The following is a 20,057-nucleotide window of genomic DNA, read 5'->3' on the forward strand; positions in this document are numbered from 1 at the left end:
GACAGGGCCACAGAAAGCACGCTGCTGCTGCTGCTAACAGCACTACCCCATGACAGATAGCATATCCCTCCTCGGGATTCATAAATTACCTTGGTAAAGGTACCCTTCTCTCACAGCCTTTAAGGCCTAGTTCTTGTTTTGATTCTGCCACTCCGCAGAGTGGAGATAACAGCACCGCCTTTGCAATGGCATGAGGCTTAAATGGGATGGAATAGATGAAGTGCTTAGCACAGGGCCTGGCTTTAGTAGCGTTCTAGCTCTCCATCATCACCATTCAGTCCCCCTTTACAGAGATGTCGCATGATTACAGAGTGGTGGGGACAGGATTCAAATGCAGGCTTCTAGAGTTAGGGACCTAGAATGCAAACTGAAGTTCCTGTCTCAACTGCTGTCTGCGTCCTCAGCTGGGAGCCCCTCCCAGCCTGGGGTCAAGGTGGAGTAGGGGCTTCTCTCTAGCTGAGATGTGTGCTTTGGGGGTCAGGGCAGAAGCCTGAGATATAGGCAGGAGGCACCGGGGGGCTGTGAGTGGTAGGTCTGTGTGGAGACTTGAATCCTGTTTTCTTCCAGCCTTTTCTACCAAGGACACCCAGGAAAGCAAGGATATGGCCAGAGGAGAGGTGGTGTTCCCCTCTTGACTGGGCCCTGCTCTCAGCCCCACAGGTGATCCGGAAGATTCGGGTGGAGCAGTTTCCTGATGCCTCCGGTAGCCTGAAGCTCTGGTGCCAGTTTTTCAACATTCTTAGTGACTCAGTCTTGACATGGGCCAAGGATCAGCGCCCAGTGGGCGAGGTGGGCAGGAGGTAAGCCAACGACACCACTGCCACCTGACCTGGCTCCCTGATTGCAGTAATACCGTTGGGCACTGTCCTAGTGCTTTGAAGCTATCGCCTCATTAATCCTCACAATAACCAGGGGAATAATCCTTTTATTCCTATAGTAGAGATGAAAAAATGGAGGCTCAGCATTCTTTAAGCCACTTGTCCAAAGCCACACAGCTAGTAATTGTCAGGACTGCAAACCAGACCTGTGGGCTTCAGGACCCACTCTTGGCCCTGGAATCGCGCTGCTTCCCCAAAGCTCTCAGAGCTGGGGTTCACAGCAGCCTCTGAGAGTGGGGTCCAAGGACGCTTAGGACCACAGTCTGCCCCCATGCCATGGCCCTCACGAGTAGGGTCTCCACTCTGCAGCGCAGGGGATGAGGGGCCGGCGGCCTTGGCCATCGTGCAGGCCTCCCCCGTAGACTGCGGCGTGTATCGGTGCACCATCCACAATGAGCACGGCTCGGCCTCCACCGACTTCTGCCTCAGCCCTGAGGGTGAGTGTGCCCCGTGGCCCGGGGTCTCAGCCTGGCCTGGCTCCTGGTGGGTGGGCAGCAGTCATCTTTGAGAGAAGGCACTCTCTTGGCACAGCAGCCTGAAGGCACTGCTTTCTTCTTTTTCTGTATCTAGTGTTGTCAGGATTCATCTCCAGAGAAGAAGGTGAAGGTATGGTTCCCCCCTGGGGAAGGCAGGGTGGTCCTACCCCTGCCATCTGCAGGGAGGACCCTCTTTAAGGGCTTGGAATCTGGTCCCAATCCACATACTGCTCCTCTTTGCCTCTTAGTTTAGGATATGGCTTGGGAGATGATGGAGGAGGACTGCTGTATCAGAAGATTATGGGGGAAGAAGTGACCAAGGGGGCCACTGCACAGGAGCTAGTTCACCCTTGTGCCCTTTGCCCATGTCAGAGTCTTTGATCCAGGGCAGAACCAGCCACCAGGGCATGTCTTATCCTGCCAGCTCCTACCCAGGGTTTCTCACAGTGCTCTGTGGACCCTAGTATTAGATTCACACAGGGAACCTGTTAGAAATGCAGTTTCCTGGTCCCTGCTGCACTGCAGACATCTTTAATGACCTAGGAGGGACCTAGGAATATTGCATTTTCAGCAGGCCCCCTGGTGATCATGAAATACCTTCAAAGTTTGATACACATTTGAAGGGCTCAAATAGGGATGGGTACGTACTGCTCCTACAAGAGACAGGCTAAGGCTTGGGACTGTGAAGGCAGCCAGTGATAAAAAGATGTTTGGAGCTGTATTTGCTAACAAATGCATTAATTCCTTCATTCACTCACTCTTTCAATCACTCATTCATCCAACTAGTGACTTTGTTTTGAGATGGAGTCTCACTCTGTTGCCCAGGCTGGAGTGCAGTGGTGTGATCTTGGCTCACTGCAACCTCCGCTTCCTGGGTTCAAGCAATTCTCGTGCCTCAGCCTCCCCAGTACCTGGGATTACAGGCATGCACCACCATGCCCAGCTCGTTTTTGTATTTTTAGTAGAGATGGGTTTCACTATGTTGGCAGGTCTGGTCTCGACCTCCTGACCTCAAGGGATCCACCTGCCTTGGCCTCCCAAAGTGCCAATTAGTGAATTTGTTTAGTAATCAAATAAAATTTAATCAATATCAAATAAAACCTCAACCTCAAAACTAAGTAATAATTATTTAATATCATCAAACATCCAGTCAGATTTCCCCAACTGTCTCATATGCGTTGGTTTATTTGAATCAGGAACCACTCATTGCTTTTGGCTGATGCAGCTCCCAAGTCTCTCTTAATATTTAACAGTTCCTCCTACTTTATTTGTTTTCTTCCTTTGCCATATGTTTGTTAAAGTCACTGGTATAGAATTTCTAACATTCTGGATTTTGTTGATTGTGTTCCCATTTAACATGTTAAATGCTTCTTCCAAATTGGTAATCAGATTTAGAGGTTTGGTCAGATTCAGGTGTGATTTTTTTTTTGGGGGGGGGCAAGAATAACTTACAGGTGCTGTGTATACCTTTTGCATCCTAACTGGAGGCACATAATGTCAGATTGTTTCACTTTTAGTAATGTTAAGGTTGGTCACTGGGTTCATTCAGGTGCATCTGTGTGATCCATCCCCTTTTAAAGTTAAAAACAATCTGATACAAACCCTATTGTTATCTAGGGGTTTTGGCAGTCACTGATTATTGCCTAAATCTATTATTTCATTAGCAGTTGCAACATGGAGATAGTTTAATTTGGTCTTTTCTTCTTCATTCATTAGCTGATTTTTTTCTGTAAAAAAGGGATGATTATTTGGTTATCCCAATACGTTAAGTTCCAACAGGAAATGAAGGATAAATACTTGCTCTTTTCCCTTTAGTTACTAGAATTTAGAATAATGAGTTGGTGCCCTACCATTTTCCATAGGTGACCAGTGAGGTTTATTTTTTGAGGGAGGAGATTGGATTTTTTTTTTGTTACAACTATGAATACATGGATTTTTAACATATTTGATATGTTCAATATGTTGCAGTAATTATTTTTGTTGCCAAGATTTTTTTCTTTTTGGCCCAAGGGAGCCCCTTCAGGTTGGCCCCTGTGTCCTTCCGCCAAGTCTCTAATAGCTTTTGCTAGCTCTCTTGCTTTCTGGATTCACACGATATTTCAGGTCCTTGCTGTACACTTTCTGCCTAGACCTGGAATCAACCATTTCTTTAGAAAGCTCTGGTTTCCCTTTAATGGGAAATTATATTTAGCGGTCACAGTTTGAGCATTAGGGGTGCTCATTGCTGCTGGATTGGTCCTGCAAACTTTTTGTTTCCGTCAAACGTGTTGGTTGAAATGGAGTCATGTATTCATCTGATCAAAACAATGAATTCCAAAACAAAGTAATTCTGGTATTCTGTATTGATTATTGTTGCCACAGAAAACCCCTGCCTTCCACAAACACATCCTGAGCACTGTGTTTGGACAGTGCTTAGGACGCATTTGTGGAAGGCAGGGGTTATGTGATGGATACCACATGGGTACCGCTAGATGGCAGGGGTTGAATCAAATAGAGTTTCTGCCCCAAGGAGCTCATAGTTTGGTGGGGACTCAATGTGCCCAAAGAGCAGGCGTGGACGGAAAGTGAGCCCAGCAGGTTGGCAGGGTGGGAGGCTCTTCTGGCCTTTTCCTTCCCTGTGAGCCCCACATTGGTGAGACAGGAGCTCCTGGTCTCCCACATTTCTCCTGTTCCCCTTCAGTTGGAGAAGAGATTGAGATGACCCCTATGGTGTTTGCTAAGGGTCTGGCTGACTCTGGCTGCTGGGGGGACAAGCTCTTTGGGCGACTGGTAAGCGAGGAGCTCCGAGGGGGTGGATATGGGTGTGGCCTTCGGAAGGCCTCCCAGGCCAAGGTCATCTACGGGCTGGAACCCATCTTCGAGTCGGGCCGCACGTGCATCATCAAGGTGTCCAGCCTGCTTGTGTTTGGGCCCAGCAGTGAGACTTCTCTTGTGGGCAGAAACTACGACGTCACCATCCAGGTACTATGTCCCATCTTCACACCCCATCCTTTTATTCTCTCACCCCCTCCCCTTTCCCAGCCCAGGTCCTGTTAGGATGCCCAGTATCGAGGCAGAAGGCATCTCAATCTCAACCTTATGAGGCTCCTAGGAGGACCTTGTGGAAAGCCTGAGATGCAGCCCAGAATTCAGATGCTTGGCCTCAGAGAGCTTGAGAGCTTCAAAACGACTTGGGCCATAGTTTTCAAACTCTATGTTTGCAGCAGAAACCTTCCCCCTGCCCCATACATAATCTCTCATGGAAGCCTTGTTTATATGTGAGATAAAAGGGGAGTGCTGTGGGTGGGGTGGGCAGTCTTCCTGGTTCTCCACAGAGTGGTCTCTGGGACACTGTCACATACCATAAGGACTCCCAAAAATAGTTCAGAAATCACTTCGAAAACCTCAGTTTGAAAAGAAGTCCAAAGCCGCTTGCTATACAAAAGAGGAAAATGAGATGCAGAGTGGGGAGCAGGGAGGAGTAAGCCCTTCCTCCCCCAGGGCTGGAATCCTCCTCTCAGTCCCCTAACAGAATAGCTGGCCCACTCACTTAGGGGTAGACACAGTGGAGGACTGAGGAATTTCTTTGCTCACCACATTTGGTTCCCTCATCCACAGGGGTGCAAGATCCAGAACATGAGTCGGGAGTACTGCAAAATCTTCGCAGCAGAAGCCCGGGCCGCGCCTGGCTTTGGGGAGGTGCCTGAGTAAGTACGCAGCGAGGAGGACGTGCAGTGTGCAGCACTGTTGCCTTGGGCTTCTGCAAAGACAGTGATTTCACAGCCTCCCAGGGGCATCCTGGGTTATGCCCATGTGCAAATAGGCTCACAGCCCCATGCTCAGCTCAGTGGCCTCACAAAATGTAGAAATAGAGACCTCATTTACTCTCCACTTGAGAAAAGCCTCTGCTCTGGACTTGAGTCCCGCCCACCCCGGTTCCTCATTCTTTAGTGCAGATGTTGCTGATTGCAGAGTTTGGACACAGCAATTTCTGGGACTCCATGAAGGTGATGGGGTGGGTTAAGCTAGGCAGACTGGTCAGGACCCTTCTGTGGTATGCAGGCAGGGTCAGTGTGGATTTTTGTAGGAGTCAGCTATAAATGGCAATTGTTTGCATTTTGAGACTTGAACTCTGACCTTTGCATACCTGGGGTCCCACTGGCAGAGAGCCACAATCTGGTTGAATCCTCTCCAAAGGTGCTCCTTCTGTTTGACACATACATGCCTCAATCCCTCACCCAAGCCACACAGTCTGCCTATGCCCATAGCAGGGTTTGGTTCTAATCCCACTGACCAAGAGAATGGACAGGACTCTGAAGCCAAAAATATCCATTTCCTTTCCCGAACTCAGGGTGGAGCTGCTTTCCTTTGCTGTCCTTTGGGCTCAGAGCTGAGAATTCCATTCTTGGAAGGGCCCTTCTTTTAGGTCCAAGAATACAGAATTGGGTGGGAGGGAGGAGCTCTCTGGGCCATACTTCCTGCTTACCGCAGGGTGAAACTATGTTTAGGATCATCCCACTGTATCTGATCTACCGGCCTGCAAACAATATCCCATATGCTACCCTGGAGGAAGACCTGGGCAAGCCCCTGGAGTCTTACTGTTCTCGGGAATGGGGCTGTGCTGAGGCTCTGACAGCATTTGGCAGCTCTGAGGCCATGCAGAAATGCCAGACCTTCCAGCACTGGCTGTATCAGTGGACAAATGGCAGCTTCCTTGTCACAGACTTGGCAGGTACGAGGGTGTGAGGGTGCACGGGTACGCATGTGCATGGATGTGAAAGCATGCAGAGGAGGCAAAGCCATAGTGCTTGACTGATCGTTTACAAAGCACCTTTGTCTTTATTCTTTTTTGCTTTTCACAATAATCTTGTAAAGTAGATTGGACACGGACCATTTTGCTTGCAACCCTAATACATACCTCATGTAGCCCAGTCTATCACTGCAGCTGCATTTAAAGGAGCACAGTCCAGGCTCAATTAAAAGTAAAAAGGAATTTATTTCAAAGACCATTACATGGGGTCTAATTCAAAACCCACAACCACCCTTTTCAAAAACCTCCCTTCTTCCCTTCCCTGCAGCTTTGCTCTAGACTTTCTCACTCTCCAAGCTTCCCAAACTCTCCCTTCCATTTTAGCCCAGTAGCTTTACTGTCTTTCCTCCTCCTCCATCTTTGTTAGCTTTTCGTTATGTAAAGCAACTTAGTCTAGCTTCTTTTTAGTTTTATTCCTACGCCCCCCATTACCCAGAACTCCCCAACAAAGGAAGGCCAGCAGGCATGAACCCTCCTTCCTTCTTCAACCAGCTCTCTGCAGGCCTACTGTCATTAAGCAGAACTGGACAGGGGAGAGGAACAGAGAAAATGCTCAGGGGAAGGAGAGGTTGCTGGGAATATCACACTTCATTAAATCTTGTCTCTGCGGTAAATAAGTGAGAAAACTAGAGACCAGAGATATAAAACGGACTCAAATGTGTGTTTCACTGGGGTTAAATTGTACGATAATTATTATATATATAGCTCCATATACTGGGGGGAGGGCAGGCTAGGTAACATTAAGCCATTATCAGTCAACCTATTTGTTAACTTATAAACTCATGCTTCCATCCTTTTTCCATCCAACCATTACTAAATATTGAAAAAATAAAAAGTTGAATTAGGAATGTCATCGTCCTCAAGAAGCTGTGATGAGTAGACCAATTTCTACTGTGAGACGATAACGTGGCATAGTAGAAAGGCTTTAAAGTCGGCTGGGCGCAGAGGCTCACGCCTGTAATCCCAGCACTTTGGGAGGCCGAGGCAGGTGGATCACTTGAGGCCAGGAGTTCGAAACCAGCCTGGCCAACACAGCAAAACCCCATCTCTGCTAAAAATACAAAAATTCTGTCTGTAATTCCAGCTATTTGGGAGGGCAGGGCTTGAGAATTGCTTGAACCCGGGAGGCAGAGGTTGCAGTGAGCCAAGATTGCACCACTGCACTCCAGCCTGGGCAACAGAGCGAGACTCCATCTCAAAAAAATAATAAAGAAAAAAATAAATTTGATTTAAGTCAAAGCCCCATTCTCTTCTAGCTGAGTCTGTTTTACAAAGAAGAAAACTGAAGCTCACCCTGGTTAGGTCATTCAATCTCTCTGAGCTTCAGTTTCCTTTCCCTTTCTAGGAATAATGTCTTTCCTACCTAGCACTCAGATTTTTCATGAGGATTAAATGAGACCATATTTGTGAAAACCTGCTGCAAACTAAAATTCTGTGCAAATGAGAGAGATAATCATTTTTACACAAAATGGAATGCTATGAATGCCAAAAGAGAAATGACAAATAAATCAATATTTATCACATTAGTCCTATGTTTCAGACACTAATTTAGAGTCCTACACATATTATGATCTTCTCAATACTCTGTAAGATGGTCATTACTATCCTCACCTTTACACTTGAAGATTAGAGATATGAAGTGACTTGTTGAGTTCCCACAGCTCAGAAGTGGTAGAGCTGAAATGTAAATCCAGGTCTGTCTGACTCCAGAGGCCACATTTGTTATTGTCTATCATATGATGGTACTCAGCCCTGTTAGTGAAAGGCAGGTTCCTAGCAAAATGCTCTGGACAGATTGAAAATGGGGGAAAGAGCATCCTAAACCTAATGTGTGAATACTAAGATACCTGGGTGGCCTGAGCACAGTGAAAACGTTTTTTCTCTATCATCATTTTGCCTGGCTCTGCCCTTCCAAGGCTTAACCTGGAAGACCATCTTGACTTCTTGCTTGCTTGCTGCCTTTGTAAGTAGTGCAGAAGCCAGTCTTCTGTAGTGTTGCATTTCTGCTGGTCTACCCCTGATTTATCCTCTCATTCCCATCCCTCTCTTTTGTCTGGACAGACTACTGATCTGTTCAGAGGATGAAGGTTTTAGCTCAAAGCTAGAGGCCGGTCCAGGTTGTGACCTGGTCTGATCCAGTAGAGGCAGGATTGCATAGCTGGAAGAGTTTTGGCTCTAGGAATCCAAAAAAACGGAACCCTTATTTTAAGTCAAATGGCCATTGCACATGGCCAGAGCTCAATTATTGAATGAGTGAGTATGACTTTGCTCAAGTCATTTAACTCTGAGCCTATCCTCCTCACTTGTAAAAATATGAATATTATTCCTAGTAATAATCCAGAGACCTGCATGCTGTGAGACAGGCTGGTGGTGATGACCCATGAGAAGATGCTTGAAGACACACCTGCACTGACACCCAGGAAGTTGATGCCAGCCTGGGCTGGTTCTAAGCCCCCATGTCTCCAGCAGGAAGAGACGTGGTTCTAAGCCACCCAGTATATCTTCCTGCTGGAGACGTGGGGGCTTAGAGCCAGCCCAGACTGGCATCAACTCCCAACTTTCTCTCTTTTCAGGGGTTGACTGGAAGATGACTGATGTGCAGATTGCTACCAAACTCCGAGGGTGAGTGGTTCTTGGGGACAGAATGCCCTCTGGGCGTCTTCTCAGGGTGTAAAATGTCCTAAGCCCTTCTGGTTCTCCATCCCTGAGGTGCTGGGCCTGGGGCCAAGTGGTCCCAGACACACCCATGGCCATGTGGTAACATCCTAGGGGCTACTGGTCCCCACCCCTTATCTCTGGCCTGGTGTGGCAGCTATTACTGATGCCACACATGGGGTCCCCTGCAATCCAGGGCTCTCACATACTCCTCCCCTCTCGCTTGAGGATGGTTGCCAAGGTGCCGATGAGTAAGGGTCCTGCGATTAGAGTGCAGACCTCGAGTCTGCTCCAATTTATGTTCAGAAGCTAAGCCATTCTTATGCCAGTTAAAGTCCTGCGTGATGGATTCCATGTGTCAGGGTGTAATGAGACCACAGTTTTAAAACTGAGGCCTTGGGCCAGGCATGGTGGCTCACGCCTCTAACCCTAGCACTTTGGGAGGCTGGGGAGGGAGGATTTCTTGAGCCCAGGAGTTTGAGACCAGCCTGGGCCAAGTAGAGAGACTCTGTCTCTATTTTTTTAAAAAGAAAAATTGAGGTTTTGGCTGCTGCCACCTGAGGTAGCACCAAGGGAGAGTCCCCATCACCCTCAGATAAGGTAGGATGTACCCTGAGCACGACATCCTGATGATGGCCACCCCAGAGTCCGCCCCCCAAGGAACTGTGTCTCTGGTTGGGACCCCCACTCAGCTCTTCCTGTCTGGCTGCAGATACCAGGGCCTCAAGGAAAGCTGCTTCCCTGCCCTGCTGGACCAGTTCGCCTCCTCCCACCAGTGCAACGCCTACTGTGAGCTGCTGGGGCTGACACCTCTCAAGGGCCCTGAGGTGGCCCACCCCCAAGCCAAAGCCAAAGGCTCTAAGAGTCCATCTGCTGGCAGGAAAGGCTCCCAGCTGAGTCCTCAGCCCCAGAAGAAAGGCCTCCCTAGTCCTCAGGGCACCCGGAAGAGTGCTCCAAGTTCCAAGGCCACCCCTCAGGCCTCAGAGCCAGTCACCACTCAGTTGTTGGGACAGCCTCCCACCCAAGAGGAGGGCTCCAAGGCCCAGGGCATGCGGTAGCCTCCACGGGAGGCTGGGGGCCTCCACCCAGCATTAGACCAACCAGGAAGCAGCTTGAACTGGATGGAGACTTTCCAAATATGGAACTAACTGGAGAAGGTGCACGAAGGAGACACCACTTGGGGACCTCTCTGAGCAGGCTCTCGTGACTCAGCTCGTCATCAGATGGCTTTGGTGCATGGCACATAGCCCACTGGCCTCTTCTGGTGCCACTGTCACCCAGGGCTCCCGGGCCTCAAGCAGTCCCCACCTCCGAGTGCCTGGCAACCTAGGCCCTCCTTGAAGTTTACACTTTGCCACTGCTGGAGGCTCCCCTGAGTCCTCTGCATGAGTTCTGCACCCCAAGCCCTTGCCCCAGCCCAGTCCAGCAGCAGATGTTATAATCTGAGTGAGGACATGCAGGCCAACTTTTACCCTCCTGCATTTGCCTGGCCCTGATCTCGCCTGTCCTCAGGGATCCAGACTTCCTCTGCTGGTCTGGCCTGGTGACTCTCAGGGTATCTTCTCCTTCCAGCTACTTTCGCTCACTGATCTCAGCTTATCCTGCAACTAACCATCCTTGAGCCCAGATGGGGCTCAGGGCCCTTCCAGAGCCTGTCATGTCCTTGTGCAGTGGCCTTTGATGTGTGTTCATGCTCTTACCCCTTCACTCACTCGCCTGCTTCCCATGCTCCCTTGTACCCCCTTGCCACATCCCTGTCTTGGGGCCCAGCTGCAGCCTGCTGCCTGCCCTTCATGGCTCTGCGCATGGCCCTTTGCTTGAGGGCTCCCCACTCCCTGCCCACCAATACCCAGGTGAGGAACAGACCCTCTGGCCTCTCACCCCACTTCAGTGCTCTCTTCCCCAACTTCTCTCGGGCTCTTTGCTCATGAGGTGAGAGCTGGTGTGAGGGTTGTGTCAGCAGCTGTAGCCAGAGAGAGGTGTTGACTCTGAGAGACCTTGCACTCCATACTGAAAGGAGGTGGGGTCACAGTGAATTTCACATCCCCTCTCAACCAGGAGTGGAGGGCTAGGTCCCTTCCCCATGGGGAGTACACTTGGGTGTTCTAGGAGGGATGCAGTCTATCCATGCACTTGGGTGGAGGGGAGTCTCTGTGCCTGGGAATTAGGACCCCTGCTCCAACCATCGCTCTTGATCCTGGGGCCCCAGCTCTGGGTCCTCATGTATGGGCTCCCAAGGACCCAGCAGCCTGGATCCTTCCAGAGCATCCCTCCTGGAGGCCTGGGATGGGGTAGGTCTGCAGCTAGCCTACTCCCTTTGGAATGCAATAAAGGCAGCATTGTGTGCCCTGCTTGCCCTCATCTGGTGTGGTTGGAGGTCTGTGGAGTCAAGGTCCCCCTCTCCCAGGCAGGCTCTCTGAGGGCATTCTGTAGTCCCAGGCCCACTGGAAAAATGAATCTATATTTTGGTTCCTGGACTGAAGTTCAGTCGCAGCCTTCTGTGGCCACAGAAAGACAGCTTGTGCTGCTTGCACAACTGAGCTGCTGGTGTGTACCCCTTAGCAGGGTGTCTGGGGACTTACACCTTTGGAATTGCTCTTCATTCAGAAGAGGAACACAAAGGAAGCCACCCAGGAAGGAAGCACAGAGCTGGGGGCTCTGGAAACGCCCTGTGTCTCTGGCTACAGCAAGACCAGCCCAGGAGCCCACCAGCACCTGCCTCTCAGCTACTTGCTGACCATTTCCTGCTTCTCAAGCTGCAGAGAAGCTTTTCATTCCCACCCCCACCCGGAACCTCCCCTTGCCTAACATTTCCCCTCTATGGTAACATCTCTGACTTCTCTACCTCCTCTGTGCTCAGGTGACTCCACATCTTCTGCCCCAGTGTGTCCCCACCTCTCCCAGCCTGTATATCCAGATTACTTTGGTGAACTGAGAGCTGGAGTACTGTTCATTCATTTATTCATTCACCCACTCATTCAGCAGACATATACTGAGTGCTACTTTATGCCAGACCCTGGGCTGGCAGCTGTTTGGAGGCAAAGATGTATGAGGCCATCTCAGGAGAGACTACTTGTTAGGATTCTTGAGTTTTGACCAACAGAAATGAACTTGGACCAACTTAAGCAAGGAAAAAGCGTTCATGGGAAGGATGCTGGGATAGCTCACATAACCAAAAGAATAGCTGAACAATTAATTGGCCTTGGGAAGGGTGGGAGCTGGGGCAACTACGAGGCTTGCCTCCCAGGAGCTGCTGCGGTTGGCAGATCAACACCAACTTGCCATTGGTTCTAGTGGGTCCCCTTCCACTCAAGATTCAAATTCCAAGTGAAAGAATCTGGCCTGGAGCTCAGGGCTTCATAGAGTGGGAGGGAGGCAGTTTTCCAAAAGATGCGGACTCTTGCCGCATGGAATGGTGGAGTACGGAAGGGTAGAAAGGGTTTGGTAGGCAAACCCTGAAGATGCTTCTAACACACATGCTGTTCTTCCCATCTCATGTATGATGACTCTCCCACAGGTAACCAAAACCACATTTCTCTCTGCTTAGGGAGTTCAAGATCATATCTAACTTCGAATTCCAGGGGTAATGACACGGCTTCTATTCTCCAAAGTCCAGTGTCATTAGGGATAATCTCCCTCTTTCAGTTTTATCACAATTCCATTTTGAAATTCTACAACCTGTAGATTAACTGGTAAAATTAACCATATTCAACCAAAATTGTATAACCCAGCAAGAATGGAAGAATGGGTAAAGTCTACAGTCCATTTCTAGAACTGGTCATGAGAACTCATGTTTATGATGATGGACTTTTGATCTGGTGGAGTGACCCAAACCTTCAGTTCTGAAGCTCATTAGTGGTCCTACCTGTGTGACAGGCATTTACTATTGGACTGGCAGTCCCAGGACAAACTCCAGGAATCCCCCCATGTCCATCTCTACTCCTGCCCCCTTTTACGTAGCAGCAATCATATTTTCCCTTGATAGGGTTCATCATTCTAGATACTCCGATGACCTCTTTATAATGAGCCTGAAGTGGCCTGGTGGCTGCCTCAGCTTCCAGTTCAGTTGAATAGCTACTACGTCTTTGAGGATGTGCTCCTTGCTGGGGGACTAAACTCTCCACGCCAGCCCAGTCCCAAACCTAAACCTCAGGTATGAGAAAAGCATTGAGATCTAGCAATAGCAGGGCCACATCCACACTGTGTCCTATCCCTGAAGGAGAAACAGCGCCAGGAATGGTTGCCGGCTCCAAGCGCATGCTGCCTCCTGCAGGCCTGACCCAGCCTCTCGGGGTGTTGTTTCTGGTGCCATAGCTGAATTTTCAACAAACCATTTCACCACCCTCTCAAGATAGCTGCTGCTGGTTTGTGGGTTCCTGACAAGATGAGTGAATGCCTGCCCATCAACCCGTTACTCTTCTTTTAGCTGTAAAGTGAATTCTCTGGTTGGGTGCAGTATGTGAGGAGGTCACATGATGTTTATGGCATTTGAGAATTCCATGGATATTGATGGCAGGAGAGGCATGATGGGTTAGAAAAGCAAATCCAAATCCAGAACAAGGGCCCAAAAGGGCCAAGACAAATTACTGCCCCTCTCAGAGCCACAGGTGTAGACAGGTGAAAACACTGGACAGTGAGTGAGCTACCCACACACGACCCACTGGTGCCTTCAGAGCCTTAGCCTGGAGCGACAGTGTACCGTTGATAATGGAACGCACTGGCCATGCCAGACTTTATGGCTAGGCGGTCAGATAACACCACTTCACGAGGGGCAGCATGGCCACCAAGTGTGCCAGGGCCAAGTGTTTAGGCTCCCCCAGAGCCCAGTGGTGAGCCAGAAGGGCATTTTGTACAAGGATAATGGTTACTTTTCGGCCAGAGCATCACTTGGCTCCAAATCCTGGGTTCCCGTATCATATTTTCTTGTCAGGACTTACCGCAAGCTATATATGGCTCCGCGGTATGCCACCCATGGAAAGACACCTCATGCACCATTGACCTGCCAGGTCACATGGCCTGATGGCAGCGTTGGCTGCACAAAAGACTTTCCCAGCTGCAATGCCTTCGCCTGCTCTAGGCCCACCCCAAAGCTGGCAGCCTTCTAGGTCAGTTGGTAAATGGGTTAGAACAAGATGCCCCAAAGTGGCATAAATTGCATGGAATTAGGCCTTAGTGGCGAGGGATTCGACATACAGTCATTTGTCCTACATTATGAAGGAAACATTCTGACCTCAAACAGATCCCTCAACCCCAGAACTTTATAGAAGGGGCAGACCTTGGCATTTTCACATGATTTATCTCCCACTCTGATTCACATATGTTTGACCAAGGCACTGGGCAGCTGCCAATTTCCCGTCCCTTCTGTAGTCCCAGATGAATGGATACAGACCTCTTTGGGGAAGGCTGCAAGGAAGGTTCACAACATGCATCTAAGTGTTAAAATAAGTTTTTCCTTCAAAAATACATTTGACTTCCTCTCCATTTAAGGTCTGGAAATCAAGTGGGAGATCTTGACTTTACCTTGGCACTTGAGACAGAACTGTTGGCCCAGAAGTCTTTAGTTAAGGTCATTACTAGGCCATATCTTAGGGGCGTCTGGCCTTTTTCATTCCTGGGACCCACAGCTCGAGGTCTGGTTTCCATGCCCTGTCCCTTACGATGAGCGCCCTATTTTGTTCCTTCTGTCTATCTCTGTTGCTGAGATCAGGGAGCCCACGTTCACAGCAGCTCTTTCAAGCAGACTCCCAGGCCTAGAGAGGAAAATCAGCAGAGCTTCGTGAATGTATTTCTCATGGCAAGAAGGGAGCTCATCTTCTGGGTCCTGCCAGAGGGCAGTGAGGGGGCTGATGGGCTGGGTGCATGCCAGGGACCCAATCAAGCATTTTTATCTTCTGAAATCTTTGAATTCCTGCCTTTCTTGGATGTTTGGTCTTTTGATATAATTTAGCATGGGCCAACATTTGGTCCAGATTTGTATTAGCCAAGCCCTCCTAAAATAGTAAGAACAGTATCTGATGATTTGAGCTTTTACGTAGAATGTAGAATCTCTGGTGAGTGAACATATCAATAAAGACAACCTGAACCAAAATTATATCTTGGTCATACAGCCTTTAAAAGGTCCACCACAGCCTGTGCAACATAGGGAGACTCCATCTCTACAAAATTAAAAAAAAAAAACCAGGCGTGGGGGTTCATGCCTGTGGTCTCAGCTATTTAGGGGGCTGAGGTGGGAGGACTGTTTGGGCCAGGAGACGGAGGCTGCAGTGAGCTGAGATCACGCCACTGCACTCCCGCCTGGGCAACACAGTGAGACCCTGTCTCAAAAAACAAAAAAAGTCCACCAATGTACCCTATATTTTTTGACAATATATTTGCCAGTTCATGCAGTTTCTTCAGAATATCACTCTTCTCTTTCCTGATCTGATTAAGACTCTCATCCCCTGGCTTATGCTAAGTGTGGGTTCTGGTTAGTGGTATAACATGTGGTGTGGGGCAGGAGGGAAACTGTTTGCTTTCTTTTATTATTATCATTATACTTTAAGTTCTGGGACACATGTGCACAACGTGCAGGTTTGTTACATAGGTATACATGTGCCATGGTGGTTTGCTGCACCCACCAACCCGTCATCTACATTAGATATTTCTCCTAATGCTCTCCCTCCCCCAGCCCCCCACCCCCTGACGGGCCCCGGTGTGTGATGTTCCCCTCCCTGTGTCCATGTGTTCTCATTGCTCAACTCTCTCTTATGAGTGAGAACACGCGGTGTTTGGTTTTCTGTCCTTGTGATATTTTGCTGAGAATGATGGGGAAAGTGTTTGCTTTCTTCTGCAAGAGAGAGGTACACCTTTCCTGGTAGTGGAGGTAGGAAGGAAATATTTCTGGAGGGTTGTCCTTTTTATGTCCTTTGAATACTCCCAGATGTCATTAATCCAGCTGACAGGATGCCACCTTTTTTTGAAACCGAATGAGGTTATGAATTCAATTGTGGTGAATCTAGCAGTTTTGCAGAATCAGACTCTGGGTTTGTTTTTAAACAAACTCAATGGCTCCAAGCCATAAGGGAATTTCTACCCAGTAATAGAAAGGTCCTGAATTTCGTTCCATGCCTTGAGGTGGGAGGATTTTAATGATCATCCTCTAGCTTCGTTTTTTGCGTGTGTGACAGGGTGTCACCCAGGCTGGAGTGCAGTAGCACACTCTTGGGCTCACTGCAACCTCTGCCTCTGCGTTCAAGTGATTCTCATGCCTCAGCCTCTGAGTAGCTGGGACTACAGGCATCCACCACCACGCCCTGCTAAATTTTTTTTTGTATTTTTAGTAGAGACAGGGCTTCGCTATGTTGGCCAGGCTGGTCTCAAACTCCTGGCCTCAAATGATCCACTTGCCTCAGCCTCCCAAAGTCCTGAGATTACAGGCATGAGCCACTGTGCCCAGCCCATCGTCTAGCTTTAAAAAGTATCCAGTGATGTACAAAGGCTGCTACTTTCCCATCCCTGAATAGGAACAGGAGTTTCAATGCTCTTCACCCTATCTTACCTCCATAACCAATTCCAAAAACCCCTCTTATTTCCTGGGAAAAGGAGAGAGTCCATGTCCTTTAACATCTTCCCTATGAATGTCACCATCAGTTACGGTTCTCCGACTGCCAGCAATAAACTGGCTCTAACTTAAGTAAGAACAAAAGGATGCCAGGGTAACCCACTGGTCTGAAAGAAGAATTGAATGACAAGCCTAGGGTACAATGGTAACCAGGGCAGCTCTGAGGACTTTGGCCTGAGGAACTTGCTGACCATCACCCTAAGTGCACCCTTCTCATGACTCAATCCCAACTGCCTTTTGTTACTGTGTGTCTCTACTCAAGAAAGAGAATCTGATTGGCCTGGCTTGAGTTACATGTATCCTTGAGGCCTGGGGCAGCAGGGGTACTGTGGGAAAGAGGGGTGATTTCTGCCCACCCGCCACCAACCAAAAAACCAAAAAAAACCAAAAACCGGAGGTGGGTGGTAATGTTACCGGGAAAACTGTTAGCACAGAATACGAAGTAAGAGAGTCCTAGCTCATTCCGACCCCAGAGAGCAGCCACTGGAAATGTAAAAGATGGCTCTCAGCACAAGGGTTATCACCATGGAGAGGCCTTCAGGCTGGGACCCAAGAGGCCTTGATGAGTGGCACTAAATTGGTAAATTTACCCCAGGGCAGGGTCTGGGTTTTAGTTTTGTAACTTGATACTTCCCATACCCCTGAGTTGATCACTCAGGGAGGCTATCTCATTCTGGTTAAATTTACAGTAAAATGGAACTTAAGCATGAAAAATTCACCTTGCTAATTTTCTTTTTTTTTAAATTATACTTTAAGTTTTACGGTACATGTGCACAACGTGAAGGTTTGTTACATATGTATACGTGTGCCATGTTGGTGTGCTGCACCCATTAACTCGTCATTTAACATTAGATCTCCTAATGCTATCCCTCCCTCCTCCCTCCTCACCTTGCTAATTTTCAGTGAGAGGATCACTTGAGCCCAGGAGTTTGAGACCCTGTCTCTATTTAAAAAATTAAATTTGGCTGGGCACGCTGGCTTATGCCTGTAATCCCAGCACTTTGGGAGGCCGAGGTGGGTGGATCACCTGAGGTCAGCAGTTTGAGAGCAGCCTGGCCAACATGGCAAAATTCCGTCTCTACTAAAAATACAAAAATTAGCAGGCCGTGCTGGCATGCACCTGTAGTCCCAGCTACTCGGGAGGCTGAGGCAGGAGAATCGCTTGAACCTGGGAGGCAGAGGTTGCAGTGAGCCAAGATTGTGCCACTGCACTCCAGCCTGGGCAACAGAGAGAAACTCTGTCTCAAAAAAAAAAAAAATTAAAAATTTTTTTCAATGAGAAATTTAATCATCCAATAGACTGGACACTGTGTTTACCTGATAGTCAATTCTCCTCTTCTTCTGAAGGGAATGGTTCAAGAAAATGCAAATTCTCAGATTTGGTGAGCTTAGGACAAGTCAGACAAGTCTCAGTTCAAATCCTGCTTTGCTGGCTGTGTGAACTTGAGCTTGTTGCTTAACCTCTCTGAACTAAGATACCTCTTTTTTTTTTTTTTACAATCCTTTTTTTCTAATATTTATAGACTGCCTATTATATTTGCTGTGTTCATGAGAGTGAACAAAACAGACATAGACTCCTCCCTTATGGAGCTTACAGTCTAGTGGGGGAGGCAAACATTTAAAAACACAGCAAAAATGTATTAATGGCAAATATGTAAGTATGAAGTGTTGTGAAGCAGAAGAATAGGAGATAATGCCAGCCGGGGACGGGACCTAATTTAGATGGGCTTAGGAGCCTCTCTGAGGCTTGACATTTTTTTTTTTTTGAGATGGAGTTTCGCTCTTATTGCCCAGGCTGGAGTGCAGTGGTGCGATCTCAGCTCACTACAACCTCCACCTCCCAGATTCAAGTGATTCTCCTGCCTCAACCTCTCAAGTAGCTGAGATTACAGGCGTGTGCCACCATGCCCGGCTAATTTTGTATTTTAAGTAGAGATGTGGTCTCACCATGTTGGCCAAGCTGGTCTCCAACTCCTGACCTCAAGTGATCCACCCGCCTCGGCCTCCCAAAGTGCTGGGATTACAGGCATGAGCCACTGCGCCCGGCCTTCACATTTGAGCTGAGATGGGAGGAAGGATGTTGGTGAGAGGAAGTGGGAGGAGAAGAGCAGGCTGAGGAAACAACTGGTGCAAGAGCTTCCAGCCTGGTTACTGAGAGGCAAGGGATGGAAGCTCGTGCCTGGGGAATAAGAGGTGTTGCAAGCCGAGGCTCAGAGGCAGGGCCAGGTCATGGAAGAACATTTGCAAAAATCCTAAGAGCAGTGTGTATCAGCCGGTATCAGCCACAACAGGAAATCACAGAGCCCTGAATGACAGTGATCTTAAATAAGACAAAGTTATTTCTTCCTCAGGATGAAGTCTGTAGGCAGTAGGAGATCTGTACCTGGTCCACCCAGGGCTGGCACGGCAGCTCCAGGATGTCATCGAAACAGGCTCCTCCGGCTCTCTGCTCTGCCCTGCCAGCCGACACAGGAGGAATAATTAATCCCCAGTGGAATATTATGAGGAGAAGAACTGAGAATAGTAATATAAAGCTAAATCTTTGTTATATAGAGAGTCAATAGATAATGTCTAAAGTTGAAAATAAAGGCTGGGTACTATGGCTCATGCCTGCAATCCTAACATTTTGGGAGGTTGACACAGGAGGATCACTTGAGCCCAGGAGTTTGAGGCCAGCCTGGACAACATAGTGAAACCCTGTCTTTGCAAAAAATAAGTTAGCCAGGTGTGGTGGCGTGTGACTGTAGTTCCAGCTACTTGAGAGGCTGAGGCAGGAGGATCACTTGGGCCCAGGAGATTCAGGCTGCAATGAGCCATAATCATGCCACTGCACTCCAGCCTGGGCAACAGTAAATGAATACATGATAGATAGATAGATAGATAGATAGATAGATAGATAGATAGATAGATAGAAGATAAATAAGTAAATTAATAAAAATAGTACCTATATTGATATTTTAAGATCTATCATCTATGTATCTATTATCTATTTTATGTATAGAAGTTGCTACCAGAGGCCAGGCACAGTGGCTCATGCCTGTAATCCCAGCACTTTGGGAGGTTAAGGCAGGAGGATCACGAGGTCAGGAGTTCGAGACCAGCCTGGCCAGCATGGGGAAACAGTCTCTACCAAAAATACAAAAAATTAGCTGGGTATGGTGGCACGTGCCTGTAGTCCCAGCTACTCGGGAGGCTGAGGCAGGAGAATTGCTTGAACTCAGCAGGCGGAGGTTGCAGTGAGCCAAGATCGCACCACTGCACTCCAGCCTGGGTGACAGAGTGACACTCCGTCTCAAAAAAGAAAAAAAAAAAAAAAGAAAAAAAAAAAAGAAGTTGCTACCAGAAGTGAAAAAACAAGAATGACTTGTTTGTAATTGGTGGGATTTGAGGGACAACGGGGTTGGCCTCTGGCTTCCTGGGCTCTGGTCTCCCCAAGCCTGTCTAGTGGTGAGCTTCTGTTCAACTTCCTTTGCTGGTCCATTATTTGGACCTTTCTTAAAATGGAAAGGCCAGCAGAGCGACTCCAACCACCTCCTTCTGCTTCAGGAGCTGCCTTAGTGGATTGGGTCCCTCTCAACCAAGGCAAATCCGAGCTGCGTTGTTAAGTTTCAGTGGCGGATGCAAGATGTCTGGAATTCAGTGGGATGGCAGTGTCTGTC

General features: G+C 48.4%; 1 protein-coding gene across 2 annotated transcripts in view; it reads left to right on the plus strand.

Moving 5' to 3' along the window:
• ALPK3 (alpha kinase 3) overlaps positions 1-11,735 on the plus strand; it is a 53,122-nt gene extending 41,387 nt beyond the window's left edge. For both annotated transcript variants that reach the window (XM_034939328.4, XM_008959582.4), the window contains 8 exons: positions 653-800; positions 1,188-1,315; positions 1,449-1,484; positions 4,035-4,315; positions 4,952-5,040; positions 5,842-6,065; positions 8,717-8,765; positions 9,511-11,735. In XM_034939328.4, coding sequence (XP_034795219.4) covers positions 653-800; positions 1,188-1,315; positions 1,449-1,484; positions 4,035-4,315; positions 4,952-5,040; positions 5,842-6,065; positions 8,717-8,765; positions 9,511-9,856 — 1,301 coding nt within the window. In that variant the 3' untranslated portion in view covers positions 9,857-11,735. The remainder of the gene's footprint in view (positions 1-652; positions 801-1,187; positions 1,316-1,448; positions 1,485-4,034; positions 4,316-4,951; positions 5,041-5,841; positions 6,066-8,716; positions 8,766-9,510) is intronic.
• The last annotated feature ends 8,322 nt before the right edge of the window (positions 11,736-20,057 follow it).

The sequence above is a fragment of the Pan paniscus genome, chromosome 16 (assembly GCF_029289425.2).
Source record: "Pan paniscus chromosome 16, NHGRI_mPanPan1-v2.0_pri, whole genome shotgun sequence".
NCBI lineage: Eukaryota > Metazoa > Chordata > Mammalia > Primates > Hominidae > Pan > Pan paniscus.